The sequence below is a fragment of the Lepidochelys olivacea genome, assembly GCF_965140295.1.
Source record: "Lepidochelys olivacea isolate rLepOli2 genome assembly, chromosome: 8".
Lineage (NCBI taxonomy): Eukaryota > Metazoa > Chordata > Testudines > Cheloniidae > Lepidochelys > Lepidochelys olivacea.
In genome coordinates, this window is record NC_140418.1 from 9,337,735 (window position 1) to 9,359,014 (window position 21,280).

The 21,280-nt window shown below is 41.1% G+C and overlaps 1 protein-coding gene across 1 annotated transcript in view; it reads left to right on the top strand.

Annotated features, from left to right (window-relative positions):
* Window positions 1–21,280, top strand: part of COL23A1 (collagen type XXIII alpha 1 chain) — a 356,401-nt gene that overhangs the window by 310,335 nt on the left and 24,786 nt on the right. The window contains exons 8-16 of the mRNA XM_084637721.1: window positions 8,545–8,616; window positions 10,803–10,919; window positions 11,877–11,912; window positions 14,690–14,716; window positions 15,160–15,186; window positions 16,395–16,439; window positions 17,368–17,430; window positions 18,389–18,433; window positions 18,998–19,075. Of these exons, the coding sequence (XP_084493847.1) occupies window positions 8,545–8,616; window positions 10,803–10,919; window positions 11,877–11,912; window positions 14,690–14,716; window positions 15,160–15,186; window positions 16,395–16,439; window positions 17,368–17,430; window positions 18,389–18,433; window positions 18,998–19,075 (510 nt within the window). The remainder of the gene's footprint in view (window positions 1–8,544; window positions 8,617–10,802; window positions 10,920–11,876; window positions 11,913–14,689; window positions 14,717–15,159; window positions 15,187–16,394; window positions 16,440–17,367; window positions 17,431–18,388; window positions 18,434–18,997; window positions 19,076–21,280) is intronic.

A 21,280-nucleotide genomic window follows, 5' to 3' on the forward strand; every position in this document is an offset into this window, starting at 1 on the left:
CCAAGTGAGGAGAGAAAACCGTTTCTGCCATAATGTGTGGAAATTAATGACCCGTTGTGGGAATGACACTAACGCATATTGTTTCTAACCTGTGAAGTAAATCATTGAAAATATGGGATCAATCCTCTAGCTAGAACAGAGCCGCTGGTTACAGGTATGGTAAGTGAAGGCTCAATATGTCAAGAAATAAGACATGATGTGGTGTGGGTGCCATCAGACACGTGCTTTCCACAGTACTATGTTTTACTCAGGTGAGTAAAGGTTTAATTAGCCTGCAGTGTATAAACACAGGCTGAGCTGGAGTTCTTATGTCTGCTGGAGGTGCCTGGGAACGCTCAACATTGTTAAATTAGCGTGCACCTCTCTAAACCTAGAGGCTGACGCAGAGAGAGTAACCTAGGAGTTGGCTGTTGGAAGATGGCTCGTCTGGTGCTTTGATGTGTGGTTTCTTGGAATCTTCTTTTTGTGTTTAAATGCAGGGTAGGCACTTTGCGAAGGAAACCCATATGGGTCCTTCCTGATTATTAAATATACAATGTTCTCCTTTGCACAGCTGTGTTCAGACTGAGAGTCTCTTACATTCTGGTGGCTTTCCTTTGAGGCTGGAAGAGGTTGTTGTTAGCGGTGCTGTCACTTTCAGAAGATCCAGGACCCCAGGCTTCCTCCAGACTCTCCATCTGTGGAGTCTCAGAATATCCCACGCTGCTCTGATTGTACCACATAGTTAATATTGTCATTTTAACGAAGAGTATTAATTACTGCTAGCTAGACAGCATGTGAGCTGGTCACAGTCTGCGCATGGGGAGCCGAGAAACAAATTCCCACCGATCGTCAGATCACAATCAAAGATGCAAAGGCCTTGAAAAAAATTGCAACAAAACAAGGGCAGCCCAGATACCCAGCAGCATACGGTGTTATTGTTATTGCCCTTGAGATTCAGATGTGAACTTTGGTTAGCAGTTGCTGGGATCAGTGTGCTCAGCAGGAAGGGTAGAGTCTGTACCAACACCTCTGTGCTGTATTGGGAGTAGGCATCCAGAGGGAGCGGTTCCATCCCCCAGAGGAGCGAGCAGCAATCACAATGCAGGGACATGAAGGAGAGAAGAGCGGATAAAGTGAAGGGACCCTTGGGACACCTTCAGCCTGAAAAGGGGAGGGAACTTTATACCACCCAAGTGGCTTTTCCATATTACCCAATTAAAGGAACACTTGTGTGGTAATTACTCTGTTACTGCACAGCACTGTCTGTGGGAAGTGTATTGTGAGGATACGCTATCATTGTCTGTCTAGCACAACAGTTTCTAGGGAAATTGATGGTTGATCTGCAGAGTTCCCTGTTGTTTCCTCACAAGCTTATTCTTGGGAACTTGCTGCAATGAACTGTGTTCTGCAGGAGAAGTGTTTTGGGTGTGTTTCTGACGGGGAGAACAGAGCCCCTGTTAAACTGAGCCAGCAGACTATTAGAATTGTCTAATTCCGGGTGCACCTTAAGAAGAGGGTTTAAAGCTTTGTTGGGTCTTGTCACCACGCAGTGGTGGATTGTGGTATTTTGTGATAGGGTCTTTCAGCATCTTTGGGGTGAAGAATTATCTTTTTCTTTATTTACAAACAAAATTATTAAGGCTGTCAATTAATCACCTTTAACCCACGCCATTAACTCAGAAAAATTAATCGTGATTAAAAAAATTAATCATAATTAATCACAGTTCTAATCACACTGTTAAAAAATAGGATACCAATTTAAAATTTATTAAATATTTTGGGTCTCCATCCTTAGAGGTTTTTAAGTCCTGGATTGACGAAGCCCTGGCTGGGATGATTTAGTTGGTGTTGGTCCTGCTTTGAGCAGGGGATTGGACTAGATGACCTCCTGAGGTCTCTTTCAACCCTAATATTCTATGATTCTATGTTTTTCTACAGTTTCATATATATTCTGTGTTGTAACTGAAATCAGTATATATTATTTTTTATTACAAATATTTGCACTGTAAAAATAATAAACAAAAGAAATAGTATTTTTCAGTTCACCTCATACAAACACTGTACTGCAATCCCTTTGTTGTGAAAGTGCAATTTACAAATATAGATTTTTTTTTTTACATAACTGCACTCAAAAACAAAACAATGTAAAACTTCAGAGCCTACAACTCAATCCTACTTCTTGTTTAGCCAATTGCGAAGACAAACAAGTTTGATTACATTTACGGGAGATAATGCTACCCTCTTCTTATTTACAATGTCACCAGAAAGTAAGAACAGGCATTGCAAGGTATTTACAAGCCAGATATGCTAAACATTTGTATGCCCCTTCATGCTTCAGCCACCATTCCAGAGGACATGCTTCCATGCTGATGACGCTCATTAAAAAAATAATGTGTTAATTAAATTTGTGACTAAACTCCTTGGGGGAGAATTATATGTCTCCTGCTCTGTTTTACCCACATTCTGCCATATATTTCATGTTACAGCAGTCTTGGATGATGACCCAGCACATGTTCATTTTAAGAACATTTTCACTGCAGATTTGACAAAATGCAAAGAAGGTATCAATGTGAGATTTCTAAAGATAGCTACAGCAAGGTTTAAGAATCTGAAGTGCCTTCCAAAATCTGAAAGGGATGAGGTGTGGAGCACAATTTCAGATATCTTAAAAGAGCAACACTCTGATGCGGAAACTACAGAACCCGAACCATCAAAAAAGAAAATCAACCTTCTGCTGGTGGCATCTGACTCAGATAATGAAAATGAATATGCGTCGATCCGCACTGCTTTGGATTCTTATCAAGCAGAACCCTTCATTAGCATGGATGCATGTCCCCTGGAATGGTGGTTGAAGCATGAAGGGACATATGAATCTTTCACACATCTGGCACGTAAATATCTTGCAACACAGCTACAAGAGTGCCATGAGAATGCCTGTTCTCACTTTCAGGTGACATTATCTCCTGCAAATGTAAACAAATTTATTTGTTTTGACCAGTTGGCTGAACGAGAAGTAGGACTGAGTGGACTTGCAGGCTCTCAAATTTGCCTTTGTTTTATTTTTGAATGCAAGTTTTTTGGTACATAATTCTACATTGGTAAATTCAACTTTCATGATAAAGAGATTGCGCTACAGTACTTGTATTAGGTGAATTGAAAAATACTATTTCTTTTGGTTTTTACAGTGCAAATACTTCTAATCAAAAATAAATATAAAGTGAGCATTGTACACTTTGTATTCTGTGTTGTAATTGAAATCAACATATTTGAAAATATAGAAAATACCCAAAAATATTTAAATCAATGGTATTCTACTGTTGTTTAACAGTGCAATTAATCACGATTAATATTTTTAATTGCTTGACAGCCCTAAAAATTATATAAACTCCTCCTGTATAACTCAGAGGTGAGACCAGGTTACCAGGAATTCACTTACTGGTCTCATGGGAAAGAGATGTAGGAATGATCTTTGTGTTTTTTCTCATCCTCATGAGGAATATTATGCTTTGTGACATCATGCAGAGATAATTGTTTATTAAATGTTTATTGAAAGTTCTGAATCGGAGCTAAAAAATTTAGGGCTTCTTCTGACAAGGTGCTGTGGCACTCGGCGCTCAGCAGAATCAGGCTCCTAAGATTGGATGTCATTTTATAAACATACCTGGTGTCACAGTGACTGAGGTAAACTGACAATTCAGGCTCCTAAATAAATTGGGACGTTAAGACTTATTTTTCAAAAGTGGATCCTAAGTGCCCAAGTCAAAGTTTCATTGACTTTTAAATGGAGATTTAGGCTCCTAAGTTACTTAGGTCCTTTTGAAATGCTTAACCTGCCATCCCCTGCACAGAGGATCAACACCAGGCTTAGGCACCATTTAAATTCCCATCCAAGTCCTCAAAATATGATCTAAGAGGGGTGTGAGCCTTGTGCTGGATGTGGTTTCTACCCTTTGACCCCGAATCCAGATTGAGAACGCTTTGTGGCTCTGAACAGAAACACCAATCTGTCCAAATAGAGACCCATAATGGCCTGCATAGATCACAATGCAAGATCAGGGCCTATGTGAACTACAGAAGAGATTGTTATTAAGGCCAGAAGGGACTACTATGACCGTTATCTGACCACCTACAGAACACAGGCTGGAGAACCTTACTTAGTAACGTTGGCATCCAACCCATAGCTTCTCTTTGCACTATAGTGTACATTGAAGAAAGATATCCAGTCTTGTCTTAAAGTCTGCAGGTGATGGAGAATCCACTACAAACCTGGGTAACTTGTTCCAGTGGTTAGTCACCTGGAGTGTTAAAAATTGCACCTTCTGGCTAGTCTGAATTTGTCTAGCTTCAGCTTCTAATCATTGGATCTCATTATGCCTTTTTCTGCTAGATTAAAAAGGTGCCCAAACACAAACAAACAGACAACAAAAAATGAGATCCTGTGTGTCAAGAGAGAAACACAAAGAAGTCTAATGATTGATGAGGACTGACTCTACAATGAGCTGCTCTGCTTTTTTCTAGAGTATCATGGTGATGGGTTAAATACAAAACCTCCTGAGTGATTGTGCAGCAGTTGTCTTATGTAACTAAAACTAGGCTGAAAGCAATTCACAGATGTTCTCAATTACATAAAAACCATGTGCATTCAGAAGTGTCCATGTTATGAAATATGTTTGTGCCCCAATTTCTCAATGTGTTGTGTCCCTGGGGAATCCCTGGCTCTGGGGCCTCAGCAGCACAGTTAAGCAATCAGATTCTGAAGCTAAAAGTTTGTGGTTCACAAATAAATCAGATGTCTGGGTTTCTAAGGCACTTACTCACTGCGCAGCATCTCTGTTCCTGTCCCTAAAACATACTGTCCTTCGATACCATCTGGCCTAGAGTAGTTCTGTTTCCATAACTTAGTCTGTATTCGCAAAAAGAAAAGGAGTACTTGTGGCACCTTAGAGACTAACCAATTTATTTGAGCATGAGCTTTCGTGAGCTATAGCTCACTTCATCGGATGCATACTGTGGAAACTGCAGAAGACATTATATACACAGAGACCATAAAACAATACCTCCTCCCACCCCACTCTCCTGCTGGTAATAGCTTATCTAAAGTGATCATCAAGTTGGGCCATTTCCAGCACAAATTCAGGTTTTCTCACCCTCCGCACCCCCACACACAAACTCACTCTCCTGCTGGTAATAGCCCATCCAAAGTGACCACTCTCTTTAAAATGTGTATGATAATCAAGGTGGGCCATTTCCAGCACAAATCCAGGTTTTCTCCCCCCCCACCCCCCTCCAAAAACCACACACACAAACTAACTATTATCTCTACCGTCTCAGTGGTCGCTTTATTTTCTAAAGTTGTTTCCTAGCTGATAGAGGAAGCTGTGTCACAACTCTGTGTTGATAATCAAAAAGAATAAAGAATCAGATAGAATAAATAATTGGTGGTAATAATCCAAAAGGATAAATAACTGGTAATGTATCCAATAAGAGCCTGATCTGTAAAATAGCATGGTGGGGAAAAGAGCCTATTTAATGCAAAGCTTAATACAAAAATAGTATCACTATTGTGACAGGGTTGGGCCAGATGGCTACAGGAGAGTGATAGAAGGCAGATATATTAGCCCCAGGTTAAGTAGGTTCCTTTTCCCTGGGTAAGGTAACAGGGAAGGTTCCAGAACAATCAGGAATTTTCTGGGAACAATTAATACAGACAGGCTGATTAGAACACCTGCAGCCAATCAAGAAGCTGCCAGAATAAGTTAAGACAGGCAGGTTAATCAGGGCACCTGGGTTTAAAAAGGAGCTCACTTCAGTTTGTGGTGTGCGTGCGAGGAGCTGAGAGTGAGAAGGCGTACTACTGGAAGACTGAGAAGTACAAGCATTATCAGACATCAGGAGGAAGGTTCTGTGGTGAGAATAAAGAAGGTGTTGGGAGGAGGCCGTGGGGAAATAGCCCAGGAAGTTGTAGCTGTCACACAGCTGTTACAGGAGCCACTGTAGACAGCTGCAATCCACAGGGCCCTGGGCTGGAACCCGGGGTAGAGGGTGGGCCCGGGTTCCCTCCATCCCCCCCAACTCCCTACTTGATACCGGAGGAGTTGAACTGGACTGTGGGTTCTACCAGAGTGGAAGGTCTCTGGCCTGTTCCCCGATCCACTAGGTGGATCAACAGAGACTGCAGGGATTGTTCTTCTTCCTTTCCCCATGCTGGCCAGTGATGAGGCTAACTGAGTGAACGGCAGATTTGAGCTATGAAAGTGGCCAAACTGAGGGCTGCCGTGAACCTCTGAGGCGAGCAAATCCACCAATAAGCACAGGACCCACCAAGGCAGAGGAGGAACTTTGTCACAGTATGGAAACACTAGAAAAAATAAATACTCATGAATGTTCTTGAGAAAACAAACAGTGAAAATGAGATCAACGCAAATAAAGATTAACTACTAAAATTCATTGCTGTGCACTCTATTTCTGTCCTTGGGTGTAATAAACTTTATTAGGGCTTAATTTTCTATAACCTGCACCTATGTAAAATGTGTGTCCAAAACAGATAATTGCATAAATGGATGTAACTCTTGCTCACATAGTTACCTTATACAGGTACTATGTGCTAATTTTTGAGAATTGAGTGGCCAATTCTGCAAACGCTTACACGTGTGAGTAACTATCCTTAGTAGCCTACTCATATGCATAAGTCTTTTCAGGATCAATAACTTTAGCTGTGACCTTTTCTTTCATTTATTTACTGAGAGAGATGAACAGTAGATATTCATCTCATGTTGGATCCCAGCATAATACTGGGAGAGATGAACAGGATGTTACCTTAGGGAATTTTTTACCCACCACTTAAATATGGAGTTCTGTTTCTCAAAGGTATGGTTATTCTTTCTAATCAAGCCCCTGTTTTATCTACTCTAGATTTATTGATTGTCCTATATCATATGATCTCATTTTCTCTGACAATACAGATGTGTAGACAAGTGACTTACACTCAAGTGAGTGATGGACTTGGGAATGTTTAAGCCAGTAGAGATTTGTTGCGTGTGGCCAGTGACATGCTTTGTTCTTGGGAAGGAGAAAATGTTATGCTTTTTGTGTGTGTGTTACTGACTGGCCCAAGTAGTAGACTTCTTAGCAGCAGGGCAAAAGACACTATAGTGGGAGTCACTGGAGATGTCAGGTTAAGGCAAAGTTAAAGGAAAAGTTGTAAGCTTTGCCAGAAATGACGAAGCCACTTTCCGATCTGAAGGTAACAGCCTGGTTGATGATAGCTTAATTGACGTCATATTGGCTTAGCAGTTTAGGAGACAGGAGTTATCAGCTGGACATGTCATGAAGGTGTCAAGAACTGTGCAACTCAGTCTCATACCCACTCAGCTGCCAATATCCGACCACTTCCACCTTCAGTTAAGTGTTCAGCACTTGTCCTCAGCATTGTCAGTGCCCCTTGAAGAAAGATGTTATTGATAATGTGTGTTATATCCCTCTGGTACCTTGGGAAATTATAGAAACAGACACTGGCTAGCAACAGGCTGCATGGTTAAGCTGACAAAAATGTTCCCAGAGTCTGTAGTTGAGACGGAAGTTGGAAAAGTATCACTTGCTATCCTCTCAAGAAAGGAAAACTAGGTGATCTACACTCGCCGAACTCAAATTTCAGATAGAAAGTTAGAACACAAATCTGTCATATTCAGCTACATTCAGCTCACAATATTTTGACTTAAAGTTTCATGCACATGAATCTGGTGGGGGAAGAGAGCTCTTAAGAAATGAAATGTTTACAACATTATTTTAGCTGTGTTTGGCCCAGGATATGAGAGAGAAGGTGGGTGAGGTAATATCTTTTATTGGACCAACTTCTGTGGAGATCAGACTTGCCTCTTTCACCAACAGAAGTTAGTCCAATAAAAGATATTACCTCACCCACCTTGTCTCTTCAGAAATTAAATGTCTTTTGCACTTCTCTATAGATAGATACATATCCAGCTTTTAAAAAGCAGCAATGAATGGTGACATTTTCTTGAATAGATTGTTTTTCATCCAGTAAATTTGTAAGATGTATTAGTAGGTTGGGGGCAGAGGAATCAATTAATATTCATTATGGCTACTGAGGAAATATAATGTATTTGCTATCTTGAGATCGGGGGGGTATCTTCCAATGGGCTATATCTTCCGTTGTGTCTTGTTGGAATAATGTATTTATTGTATAGTGAAACTCTGACATGTGGGAACCTCTTCTGTACCCTGCCAGCTCTGAATTCCCTCCTCTGCATTAAGCTAATGAAAAGACTTCACTCTCATGTGTGTGTTTGCTACTTACAAAGCCTCCAATTGAATCAAAGAATCTCACTATTTCTCTTTCTTGGTTACTTACAAAGCCTCCAATTGAATCATTGAATCTCACTATTTCTCTTTCTTGGTTATTTCCTCCAGTGTCATTTCTTTATTCCTTGGTGAAGTTACTTTGTAAGATAATATTAGCTGAACCTTTTAAAAATCACTCCCATGCTGTAACCTTTGTCTTGACTTCTTGATCTTTCACGCTCTACGTCTCACTCACCTGGCTAGATGGTTTTTCCTCGCCTCAATCATGGATTTCTCTCTAATGACCAGCATGTCTTTAGCCGACGAATCCTTAAGGTAGATGTGTTGAATCTACGTCTTCTGGCTTGCTGTGCTTCCTTCTGAATTATGTTTCCTTATTAGCTAATAGCACCTTATTGCCATTGTAAGTTATAAATACAATGAGCCAAATCCTGAGAGGCCTGCTCAGTTTTTAACTCAACCAAAATTCCGTGTGAACATAGTGAGAGTTCTGCCTATGTAAGGAAGGAGTGAAAACTAAGGCCTTGAGGGTCTGGCTCTTTGTGTGAGTCATGGGGGGGAAGAGGGGAGATTAAGGATAGTTCTGTATGCTATACTTGCACCATATGAATAATAGTAGTAATCACACAATAAAATAGATCAGTCCAAATCCACAAGTCTTAACTGGAATTTCTTTACTTAGGCAAAATGCAGTGGGAGATTTCCTGTCTGAGACAAAATTGGGTAGAGTCTTCAGGATTTGCAGTGGAATTTTCAAGTCTCTGAGTCATTTAGGAGTATGAATCACATTGAATGGCAATAGGATTTGTGCTCCCAATTCACATAGGCACTTCTGAAAATCCCTCCCTGATTTGTGGGTGGACCATATTAAACACAATTCTGTTCCTGTCTTGTTCAGATTCGTATCCTGTCCAGATGTTGTTAAGAGTTATGATCTAACCTTTTCATGGGGATTTCTACTGTTAACTCTGCATGTCAGAACAATCAGCTTGGATCCTAAAGGCTGGGCTATTGGCGTTCACCAGGGGATCAGTAGCTGGTAATCTGAGTAGTGAAATTCATTCTGAGATCAGGAGTGCTCCTGCTTCTGAACAAGCTTTTCTGGCTGTTTAACTGAAACAAGTTTATACTACTAAATTCTTTAGTGTTAAAATTTCAAGTAGAGACATAGGCTCATCTTTTCTTTATCTCCTGGCAAAGTATGGTGCAAGTGGAGCATTTTAATATCGTTACATTTCAGTTGTATTAGAGCAGTGGTTCTCAACCTGTGGCCACTTGTGGCCCATTCAGCATAGAGCTGCGACCCATGTGACATCCTCAGAGCCATACAGGTAGTAATGGATGCAGCCCACGTAACACATTGTAGGCCACATATACGGCCCACAATGGTAAATAGGTTGAGAACCACTGTAGTAGAGGGATGTCATTAAATATGTTTTGATTCCTTTATTATCTACTAAATGGTGGTAGTACAAGTGTTTTCTATGCTCGTATTTGCTATGAGGCCCAGTCCTGCACAACTTACTCAGACAAAACTCCTGCTGGAAGCTGTGGGTCAAAATCCTGAATAAGGGATCAGTAAAAACTGGAAAAAAAGACCTTAATGGCCCATTGGGAGTCTTGTCTGAATAGGGATTGCGTGATTGGGACATTCAATGTTAAAATCCTTTGGGATAGTCTTTGGAAAAATATGGGTCAGATCAAAAGGAGGTGCTGAGTACTCAACACTTCTGAAAATCAGGTTATTCCATTGCCTAACTATGGACTGTGGAGCCTAATTTAGACACCCAGTTTTGAAAATCTTTGAAAATCACCCACAGAGCTAACAGGTTCCCTGCATGCCAATAAAACTCTAAGGGGCAAACTTCTCTTGGATATGTGAACAAACCATCAGCTTTGTGCATATATTAGAGATGAGATCTGCTTGGCAGATCTGAACAGAGAATTTTGACCTACAGTTGTAGCCTTCTAATTAGACACACCCCTGCATGCCACAGTGCTCTTGCAGACTTTGGAGGAATCTGAGTCTTTTCACAGGTTCTCTCTACTGTCTCTTATTTAACCAAACAAAACCTTTCAGTAGCCTACAGTAATTTCACCCAAACCATGCAGTGTCCCCATGCAGTGTTTGGGGCCATTCTTCCAGGATGCTATAATCCTTTACTATAAGGCTGTATCCAAGGCATTCACCTTAAAAAGCATCCAGTCAAATTTGCCTTATTGTCACCATGCATTAAAGCTAGGGTGAGATGTGATCCATGATCCACGTGGAAGAGCTCTCCTCACCCACATGTACGCACATGCACCATAACTGGCTGTCTTCAAATCTTAACCATCACTATGGGACAAGCCATTCAAACAATTTTGGCGTTGCTGTCAGAAGGACCTATCCCCCTACCATGCCCCCTGCTGGTTTCTCTCCTACTCAGTGTAGTTAGTTTGCTGTTAGCATTTGTGTTGTTTTTTTTTCACATCACAATGTTTGTCTGAACTTCCTACAGGGTGATCAAGGTCAAGATGGAGCTGCTGGCCCACCGGGTCCCCCAGGACCACCGGGTGCAAGAGGTCCCCCTGGAGATACAGGAAAAGATGGCCCCAGGGGACCACAAGGACTCCCTGTAAGAAATGATAAATACAGAGTATTCACATTGTAAAACAGAATGGGTGCTCTCTAAGAATGCCCACAATGTACTTCATCTGGGAGCCACCTGGCACACGGCCATGCCTCTCTGGGCCATGTGGAGGTACTAGTAGGGGAAGGGGATATTAGGAGCCTTTTCCTGCCCTGTGATGCTGCATCAGGATATGCTAGGATTCTCACCTAGCACTTGAGATCATTAGGAAAGGGAGCTATGACATAGGTGAATAAAGTATGGCTGCCAGGAGACCAGGTCTGGCAGCTGGGGTGTCTAACCAGGCCCCAGGGTCTCCAGAACTTGCTAGCAGGGAATGTGTGCTTCTCTTTAAAGAGGGCAAAAGTGTGTACCCTACCCTGCAGCATGGATGCCTGCCCAGAGGGCCCATCCTGCATGGTGCCAGCATGCTGGCTCTGGTTACTAGCAGTGCTCACCACTGCTAGGCTTTTAGCCCACAAAGTTTGAGTTTCTCTTTCCCTATCACAACTGGAGGAGAATAGTCACCATAGGTGGCCTCAGAGCTGCTTCTAATGATTCCTCTGGATGTAACCTAATAAGTCTCTTTAATTCTCTATAACTGTCTGGTCGTTAGAGAAATGGTAGCTTCACAATAGGTGAAATTAATTATCCTGGAAAAGTTGTGGGCTAGAGATGGGAGCTGAAGGGGGAGGGAGGCTGTGTAGTATTCTGAGCCGAAAATCAGAAGTGAGAATATTTTTTTAAATTTATAAAAAAGCAAAGTTTATTTCCTTCCTGATGAGCAACCTTCACCCATCCCATTGCAAATCTCCAACTCATTGGTAATTCATTTAAAAAAAAAATCAGAATGTAAAATCAATGAACTTCTCAGTAATTATTTTTTAACTTTTTGGAGGATAAAGGGTTTTGGTGCAAATATCCGTAATTAGTTTCACTGACTTGGTTAACCTCTTTCCCCAGGGCTTAAAAGGAGAGCCAGGGGAAGCTGGAGTGATGGTTAGTAGTATTATTCCTGCCATGTAGTGTCAGCACAAATGGATTCATTATGCTTCATTAGTGTGGAATGTTTGCCTAGCTCAGACATGCATGTAGTTTTTGGCTTGGGTGTCCTATTTACTCCCCTCCATAACTACACAGAGCAAATTATTTTGTTTGTGTCATTGCTTGCTAATTAAAAAGTATGCTAAGCTACACATTACCAGAGATGGACAATTGTTGAGCTTAGAAAGTTGTACAGGAAACTGAAGCAATCAGATACTGCCTTGATACTTCAGCCCTCTCAGATGCACCATAAGACCCTACTTCACCATAAAGAAAAGAGGTGAGTCTCTTGTCTTCTAGCTCTTCTAAAAAGCTCCTTTGCTCCCACTTTCCCCACCCCTGCCTCCTCTGTCCCCCTGGAGATACAGGAAAAGGTACACTTCCAAAATTTGGATTCTAATTAGTCAAGGAAGTAGTTTTGCATTTTGTGAATTTTGGGGTAGTTTTTATTTCCGCTGAGATTTTTTTTTTAATTGGTGAAAATGTTGTTAATGCTACTTACCAGCGTCACTACAGCTACAATGCCAAGATGAGTTTCACAAGTATCTAATTGTGAAATTTGGGAACAGAATCTGGCTGACATGATGATGATTCATTGGTGCCACCCACTTCCCCTAGGACACAGTTTATATTTTTCAGGGGAGGGTTAATTCTTAAGGGACACCGTTGGTAAATGTGGATTATTTTCACTCGTTTTCCTGCACCTTCCTCAAACCAAGAAAAGAAGGTTGAGAGAAGAAAAAGTTCTGAGCACGGAACCGCGTAGAAGACCATGAAGTATTACACCTTTGCAGCTTTAAAAAATATTAGGTTTTGGTTTTGGTTCTTGGGGTTTTTTTTACACCTCTGGATTACCTACTTCGTCATATGCAACAAAAAGCAAGATCACTCAGTATCTGAAAGTTGGTCAAAGAACCAGAGAAAAAAATTATCCTGGATATCCCAAGTAAAAGCAAGAGAAGAAGCAGAGAAATCACAGCGAAGACTGTGAAGAATTTATTGTCAACAGACAAAAGAAGGTATGGAAGAGAGAGAGGGCCCCCTGGAGATACAGGAAAAAATGGACCCAGGGGACCACCTTAGGGGGTAGTAAGTGCTGCAAGGTCTTTGCCGAATCTACTTGGATGTGTTTGGTTTAGCATAGGTATCACCCACAGTGGAGTGGGTAAGGTCATGTGCAACCACAAAATGGGGAATAACTGGCGAGGTGGTAGTACTGTGGAAAAGGATCTGGGGGGTTATAGTGAATCACAAATTGAGTCAAAAATGGAATGCAGCTATGAAAAAGGCTAATATCATTCTAGAGTGTGTTAACAGGCGTGTTGTATGTAAGACATGGGAAGTAATTGTCCTGCTCTACTGGTAAGACCTCAGCGGGAGTACTGTGTCCAATTCTGGGCACCACACTTTGGGAAAGATGTGGTCAAATTGGAGATAGTCCAGAGAGCAACAAAATCAATAAAAGGTTTAAAAAAACCTGAAGAAACTTAAAACACAAAACAAAATTGGGCATGTTTAGTCTTGAGAAAAGAAGATTGAGGGGGGACCTGATAAGTCGTCAAATACGTTAAGGGCTGTTATAAAGAGGATGGGGCTCCATTGTTCTCCATGTCCACTGAAGTTAGGACAAGAAGTAACTGACTTAATCTGCAACAAAAGAGATTTAGTCTAGCTATTCAGAAAAGCTTTCTAACTGTAGGGGTAATTTAACTCTGGAATAGGCTTCCAAGGGACGTTGTGGAATCCCCATCTTTGGGGGTTTTGAAGAACAGGTTAGACAAACACCTGTCAAGAATGATCTAGGTTTACTTGGTCCTGCCTCAGAGCTGGGGGCTGGACTTGATGATCTCTTGAGGTCCCTTCCAGCCCAACATTTCTATGATTCTGTGGTGACGCTAGCACTGTAATGAACTGACTGTTTACTCTCTATCACCTTTTAAATTGAACAGTAGTTCATTTCCACCTGTTACAACAACTCAAACAGCTCTAAATTCATCTCCTCAAACCATGGAGTGAAGGGATTTCCTTCCCAGCTAGGTACAGTTGTTGTAACGCCCTTTGGACCATTTTCCCCTTCCTCGCATAGGATAGCCACTTGGAAACCTGTCTGTTAAGATCCTGAAACCCACTAAATAACTAGTGTTGCTGACTCACAATGTGACAATAGATCATGGCAGTTGTGCCTGTTTATGTCAGGGATGAATTTGTCCCACCGCCTGGAATCTAATCTATATTATCTCATAAACAGCTATATTTACAAACTACTCTAATGTTGCTTTACTGACCAATCACCTGCTTCCCCACCAGCAGATTATTGGAAAGCACTGGTGTTGTGGACATCCTCCGTTGACCATATTTTTGAGTCCCACTATGGAATATAAAATAGCTGACATAACCAAGCTCAACAAGTTCACCTGTAACATTTCAATTATTTGTTCTGTGCAGAGGTCTAGCATGGAGTTATGGTACTGAGTCAGGTTCCAAAACACTTTATGGGTCATTTTTCATACATAAAATATAAATCTTTAGGGAGCATTTTCTTTACTATTTGTGGTGTAAAGTGCATTGATACTGAGAGTGTTTGTTTGTAGTAATGTTGATAAATAACAAAAACAGACATAGGCATCCTCGCCATTTTCTACAGAGCTGTAAACATTTGTAGACATATATTTTTAAATCCTGTTATGCTTTTATTTCCAAATAAATATACTGATAAATTTGACTTTTAACAGGGTGTAAGGGGACCTTCAGGACTAAAGGTAGGTGGTAAACATTTTATTAAACCTCTAATTTTAACAAGGCCAGAATCTTCAAAATGCCTGTATGTGCCTGGGCAGGGTTGCACACATTTTTTCAGTTTGATGTAATCTCATCCTCATCAGTTGCATCTATGAATGCCAGAGAATCAAACTGGCCATAGCCTGGAAACTGAAAAGTTAATTTTTTATTGCATCTTCTGGACAGAAAGTATGCTAATTGTTAAGAGAAGTAAAACAATGAAATTTCAAATGAGGAGGGGGGAATTTGCTTTTTTAATTTTAGCATACTGTAGGCACACTGGATTTTTTGGCATTTCAGGAGAAGATAATGTAGATCAACAGCAGAACAATATTTCTACTTCAACTGATAATTTTAAAAATGAGTATGATTATTTCATGTTCTCTCTCTCTTATTTCCCTTCCTTTGTTTTTCGTTTTTGAAGGGTGAGCCTGGTTTTCCAGGGAGAAAGGTAAGATATTGATTCTTCTTCCTTTTTTAAAAAAAAAAAGTTCACCGCCACACAAAATGCTTTGTGAGCCATTTGTAGAAACAAGGTTCAACAAGGCCCTAGTCATGGTTGATTGCACTGATTCACACTTTATATTCTTCAGGATTTCTAGCACGTGTTCAATTAAAGAATAACAATTCTGTGACCTTGAAACAGACATTGTTGTGCCATCAGCATGTTTTTCATTATGGTGATCAGCCCAGAAGCAGTAATTACATTAGCCCCATCGACAAAGAATAAAATAGCCAAAATGCCACACAAGGTTGTAGATGTGAGTCCTTTTGCTGAATTAATTGAAAATAAAATGGGTGAATTTTTGAGAATGCTTCTCTCCATCAGGCCAGCATTGGTCAGTCTGAATCTCTCGTAGGACTGACCAAACAAAGACATCACCATACTCTGAGGAGTGGAGCCCACTGGACATAATCTCTGTGTTTGGAGAAAGTATACTTTCTGGCAAAGAAGGAGAGCAGCTTACACACACACTGTCTGCTCTTCTACAGGATACTGGCCTTTCATCGAGGAGGACAAACTGTTGCTCTAAGTAGCCCACTGAAAACCAGGGAGCCTTGCATGCGCAATCCTGTCTATCCAGTTTTTATACTGGTGCCCAAAGGTGTTCTATATCAATGCCTCCCAGAGAATTGAAACCAAAACTCCAAAAGGCTCATGCCTTACTTCCTCCTTACTTCCCTAAGGCAATCAAGGACTTGTGTGTTTCTGGGCAGAATTTGGCTCCGAATCTTCAATATATAAGGGTTAAACTCTATCATTCTCTAGTTATGAACAATCTTTAATTTAAATGTAACAATGAAAGCAAGTGACTAGCTAAACCTGTGAATCTCCTTTTTGACAAGTTAGAATTCTTAGTGAATATAATGCATTCAATTTCCAAAATGCAGGTAGAATCTTCATGTATATTATGGGCCAGATTTGCAAAGGCCTGTTGACTTCCAATCAGAGTTAGGCACTTAACCTGCTTAGGCTCTTATGAAAATCCCAATTGGCACCTAAAAACCCTGTAAATCTGGCTCTATCCCATGAGCGCATCAGAGTTATGGTGATAAGTATAATTGAGCTCTTACCCAGTGGTAACATTGGCTGGCATATTGACACCTGTGTATTTTCACGGTTTGATAGACACACTATGTATATTTTTATTTCACCAGGGTGATGATGGGATCCCAGGACAGCCAGGGCTTCAAGGGCCTAAGGTAAATTTCAGCTCTATATCTGTCTGCCTGGTGGCTATTTTTACCATCTGGTACCCCTTGCTGGCCAGATATCACAGTCAATGCAGATTGCTCCTAAAGCAGAGAGTCATAAGCAGACACTTTTGATCTGAAACTAAAAAGAACAAAAAAGGAACAATAGACGTGTAATCTAAACACCTAGGGTATTAATGCCAATTAAAATATTTTCACTTGTTTGTTATCTGTTGACTTGAAAGTGCTGACAGTCACTAACTAAATGATAACACAGGGTTTGTCTACACTGCTATCAAGGGGGCATATTTGCAGCTTTTGGGGACATGCCTGCACTTTAATCTAGCTAGCTTGGGTACCTGAGCAGTAAAGCTGCAGCAGCACAAGCTTCAGCACAGGCTAACCCTGAAAGTCATAACTCAGATTATTAAATTAATGAATTCATGGTTGTGATTGCGGTGCAGACATACGCTACAAGTTGTCATTTAGAACCTGATCTTGCAGAACTGAATCAAGCAAAGCCAGTGGGAATTTCCTTGACGTGGGAATTCAGGATGTATGTGGTCTTTATAATAACTTCACTTCAACAGTATAGCAGACTCGGTTCTGTGGAAGTTTCCCATTGTTCACATGTTCGTGGTGGCTGCCTACTAGGGACTAAGTTTGCTGGTGAATGTGTCCTCCCCTACTGTGTTTGAAAGCCTGAAAGCTTTATTTTAGTTTTTCAAATTCCCTTTTGGGCATGGGCAGCACTTGAAGACCTTTTAGAATAAAAGCAAAGCTTTGATCATTCCAGTATCTGTGTAGAAGTTTAAGATAAGGCAAAAGTACTGTAACCTTAAGAAAATTGCTTTCTGTCCTATCAAGTTAGACTTAAGATATTTTGGCTTCCAAGTTCATATCTGGTAAGGTTCAGTGTGAATTATCTTATTTTCAGGGAGAGCAAGGAAGCACAGGTCCCAAAGGAGAGAAAGGAATAGATGGATTGCCAGGATCAAAGGTAAATAAAACACATGTTCATTAAGCTGGAAGTTGGTCACAACAGCATTGAGGCAGTGGGTTTCAGTTTAACAAGAGTTTTAAACTTTCATTTTCTAAAAATTGCATTAAAATGGCAAAAACCAAAACTTTGCCTGTAAACTTTCACTAACATTTTACCTTTTCGTGGTGGGTTGAGACAGAGAATAGAGTTCGAAAATCACCACTTTCTGACATTTTTGGCTGCATTGTCTTGCAAGAAATCTGAAGATTCTGTCCTCTGCTTTGCGTGTTTTGATTAATACTATATCCATTTTACATAGTTAGCATTAGTGTGTCTCACAGTTTTACTTTTTCTTCACAACTGAAAAGAAATGCACCAACATGACCACGCTGTATTGAGCAGTGACAACATAACATGTCTGCCCTTCATGATCAGCTGTTCCTCTACAGCTGCTTTTGCTTTAATGGAATATGCATCCAAGTATGTTTCTGCTCAGAGCAGTCATACTCCCCATCATGCATAAAACTATTCAAAACTAAGGGCTGGAGACAACCCTTAGCCATTCTACTTCTAAATCCATAGAAGCAGTGCTGATTTGTGCTTGCTGGTACTTCTGCTTCAAGCTGGTATCACTCTATTAGGAACTCTTACTTTCAGGTTTAAATGCTTGGCTATTGAAATGGCATCACTTTGTGACTCGGAAATACATTAAGTCAAATCTGTATAAATGGTTTTGCTGTCTTATATCTGATCAGGCTGGGTTCTTTTGTTGCCAGCTAGATTATTTTAAGGTTATTTTAGCAAGGCATATGCTTCTAAATATCTAAAATCCATTTGTTCTTGACCAATTGGAGTTTCTTATTGAGACTATACTTTTACCTAAAATAAGTATTTGACATGCAGTAAATGACTTTTTTCATAATACTTCTGACTTTCCTTATTATTTCTGAATAATAAATGTGATGTTCATTTTCAGGGTGATCCTGGTGAGAGAGGAGGAGATGGACCCATTGGACCAAGGGTATATGATCGTTTGTTTTTGCCTCACTAATTTAGACTCTTGTATTCTCCTTAACATGGGTCAGTTTCCTCCATCCAACTCTGTCTGTCATCTGTTGCCATATAGTTGAAGGGTTCAGTACTGTATAAGAATAATATGGAAGATGGAGCATATTAAAACAAATCACCATACAGATATTGAGCCAAATTAATGCAGATAGCTCCTGTGAAGTCAATTAAGTTGCATCCACTTTTACTATTGACCTCAGAGAGGTGCTGACCACTTGCTGTCACTGAAAGATCCCATGACTTTTTTTCATAAGAATGAGGCTGTACCAGTCAAATGCCAGCTTAGGTAATTACATTCTGCCTGTCACTCAACCTATACTTCCAGATCCTTTCCGACTTTGCTCTGTATAGTTGCATTCTTGGTATCGATTGCATGTATATGGAGACAAATACCAAAGTATCTAGGGGCCAAAATAGTACTTAACCCTGTTCTAGCTGTTGTTTTCATGCTGCCCACTTTTCAGGGGGTAACACCATAGCTGTTACCACAAAGTTTGCAATTTGCCTTTGTCTCCAGGGTCCACCTGGCCTGAAGGGTGAACAGGGAGATACTGTAATAATTGACTACGATGGCAGAATCCTGGATGCACTCAAGGTACCTCTGCAATAAGATGATGATGATAATTTGTTGTGTGCTCCTGTTCTTAATTGGAATTGAATTAACCAGCTGAGATTACTGCACCAATTGAAATCCAGTGAATCTGAGAGAGAACTGATCTTGAGACATATGCTAGAGTAGCCTGGGGAAGTTAGTTTACCCTGCAGAGTTTGGTTGATGCAGTGATCAGGACCTTGCAGACGGATGAGCAAGAATTGCAAGATACCTAGGAAGATTGAACCTCACATTGTCCACACAGGACCCTCTCTTTCCTCAAGCTACTCCTTCCCCACTGATCACCGTAGATCTGGGCCTGAGAGAAGCCCCATAATCATTAGCATGGCTGCTGGGAAAGACACCCAAAAGCCAAGATGCCCCAAAACCGCTAGTGTGTATTGTTAGGGAATCCCTGTGCTAAGGATTTTGAGGCTTCTTAGAGTCCCAACAGAATAGAGCTGTCTGGCAGTGGGAGCAGAAGTGTTTTCCTTGCTCTACTGGGAGTGGGGGAGTCATCACACCCTGCAGAAGATAGAAGAGGGGAACAGGGACATAGTGGACATAGTTGCCTAAACCATATAGCCACACCCAAGGCACTTCTTTGTAGGAATGACCACACAGTGCCCCCAGAGTTGTGGGGAAATGGTGAAGGTCACCCAGTCTCTAGGAAGAAATGGGGAGCTGTTAGGCCAATGCTTCCTCCTGACCTAGGAGGCCATTTAAGGAACAAGGGTGGCCTGGCAGGAGGGCTGAGTGAGAGGACAGAGGGCATCAGGTGCGTTCCTAGGAGTTTGCAGTGTTCGGAGACCACGCTGATGTGTGCACTAGAGAGGGCTTGGTTAGATGGATGTACAGAAGCAACACAGACTACCTCAGCCTGATTTGCTAATGTTTACAATATGGGCTAAGGTGCATGAACATATTGAGTCACTGTGAGTGGGTTTGAGGTCAGATGCCACTCTGTTCCCTGTTAAGCATGCAGGTGTAGCCTGTGGTATCATCAAATCGTAGGACTGGAAGGGAGTCCCCTGCACTCATGACAGGACTCAGTATTATCTAGACCAATTAGACTAAGTATTAGCTAAGGCTCCAGGCTAAAGCAGCCACAACAGTAGGAACAAGAGGTTTTCCCACTCAACTGCTGCAGGGTGGAGAGGAAATGCAGAGGGAAATAGACACATTTATCCCTAGAAGACCTGTTTGGGACTAAGGGAAGCAAGCCAATCAGGTGTTCTTACTCCCAACTAAGCAGAGACTGTAGAAGTAGTAGTCATCCAGCCCCAGAAGATACTGGAGCTAAGAGTACAGAGGGATTGCAGGCCCCAGCAGGACTGTGTCAGCCTGGTGATGATTGGGAGTGGAAGGACTGAGTGCAGTGACAAAACTTGACCAGGAGCCCTGAAAAATCTGCAAATGTAAATCAAGTTTCAGAGTCCCCACAAAACCTTGAATCAGGTGAGTCTCAGGATTTGCAGCAAACATTTTGCATAGCACCCCCCTAGAGACGACTGAAGTACTTGTTCTCTAAATGACACAAAAGTGACTTGAGCCAAATCTGATCTGTGCCCATGACTATAGTGAGATCGTACATGTAAAGGAGGGTACCATTTGCCCCTTTGTCTCTGTCAGTTATATAAAATGAAAACAATAAGACAAAGTATCCAGAAGGAAAATTTCATGAAGTTCATGTAAAGGAAAATGATGTCCCTGTTGTGTAGCCTGTATTTGCTATGCAAGAAAAGAAGTGAGACCACGTTTAATGCTGCCATTTAGCAAAGATTAAAGAAGCTGAGTAGAATAAATATTTAATTACAGACACATTTGAAAACCATTTTATTGTTTTATAACAGGCTGCAGGGAAACATAAAGTGATGGTAATTACTGTATGCCAGATGTCTACATGGGTTGCTTGGACAGAATAGCACAGCATGTGGCCTTGTGAATGGAATTTGTGGACTGAGATCATTGGAAAGCTTCCACCAAAAGTTTGGAGTTTCAGTTTACTAACAAAATGACCCACGGTCTCTGAGTCAGTTGAGTTTCATGTGTGCTGCATGTTGAGATGCTCAGGGGTATATTATTAAAATGTCACTGACCTTGCCTTTACCGTTGTTCTGCTTATTCACTGGGATCTCAGCCATTTCTCCTATTTACCCATTCATTCCTTCTCAGTGAACAGGCCTCTTAAAAACGGTTTTGTTTAAA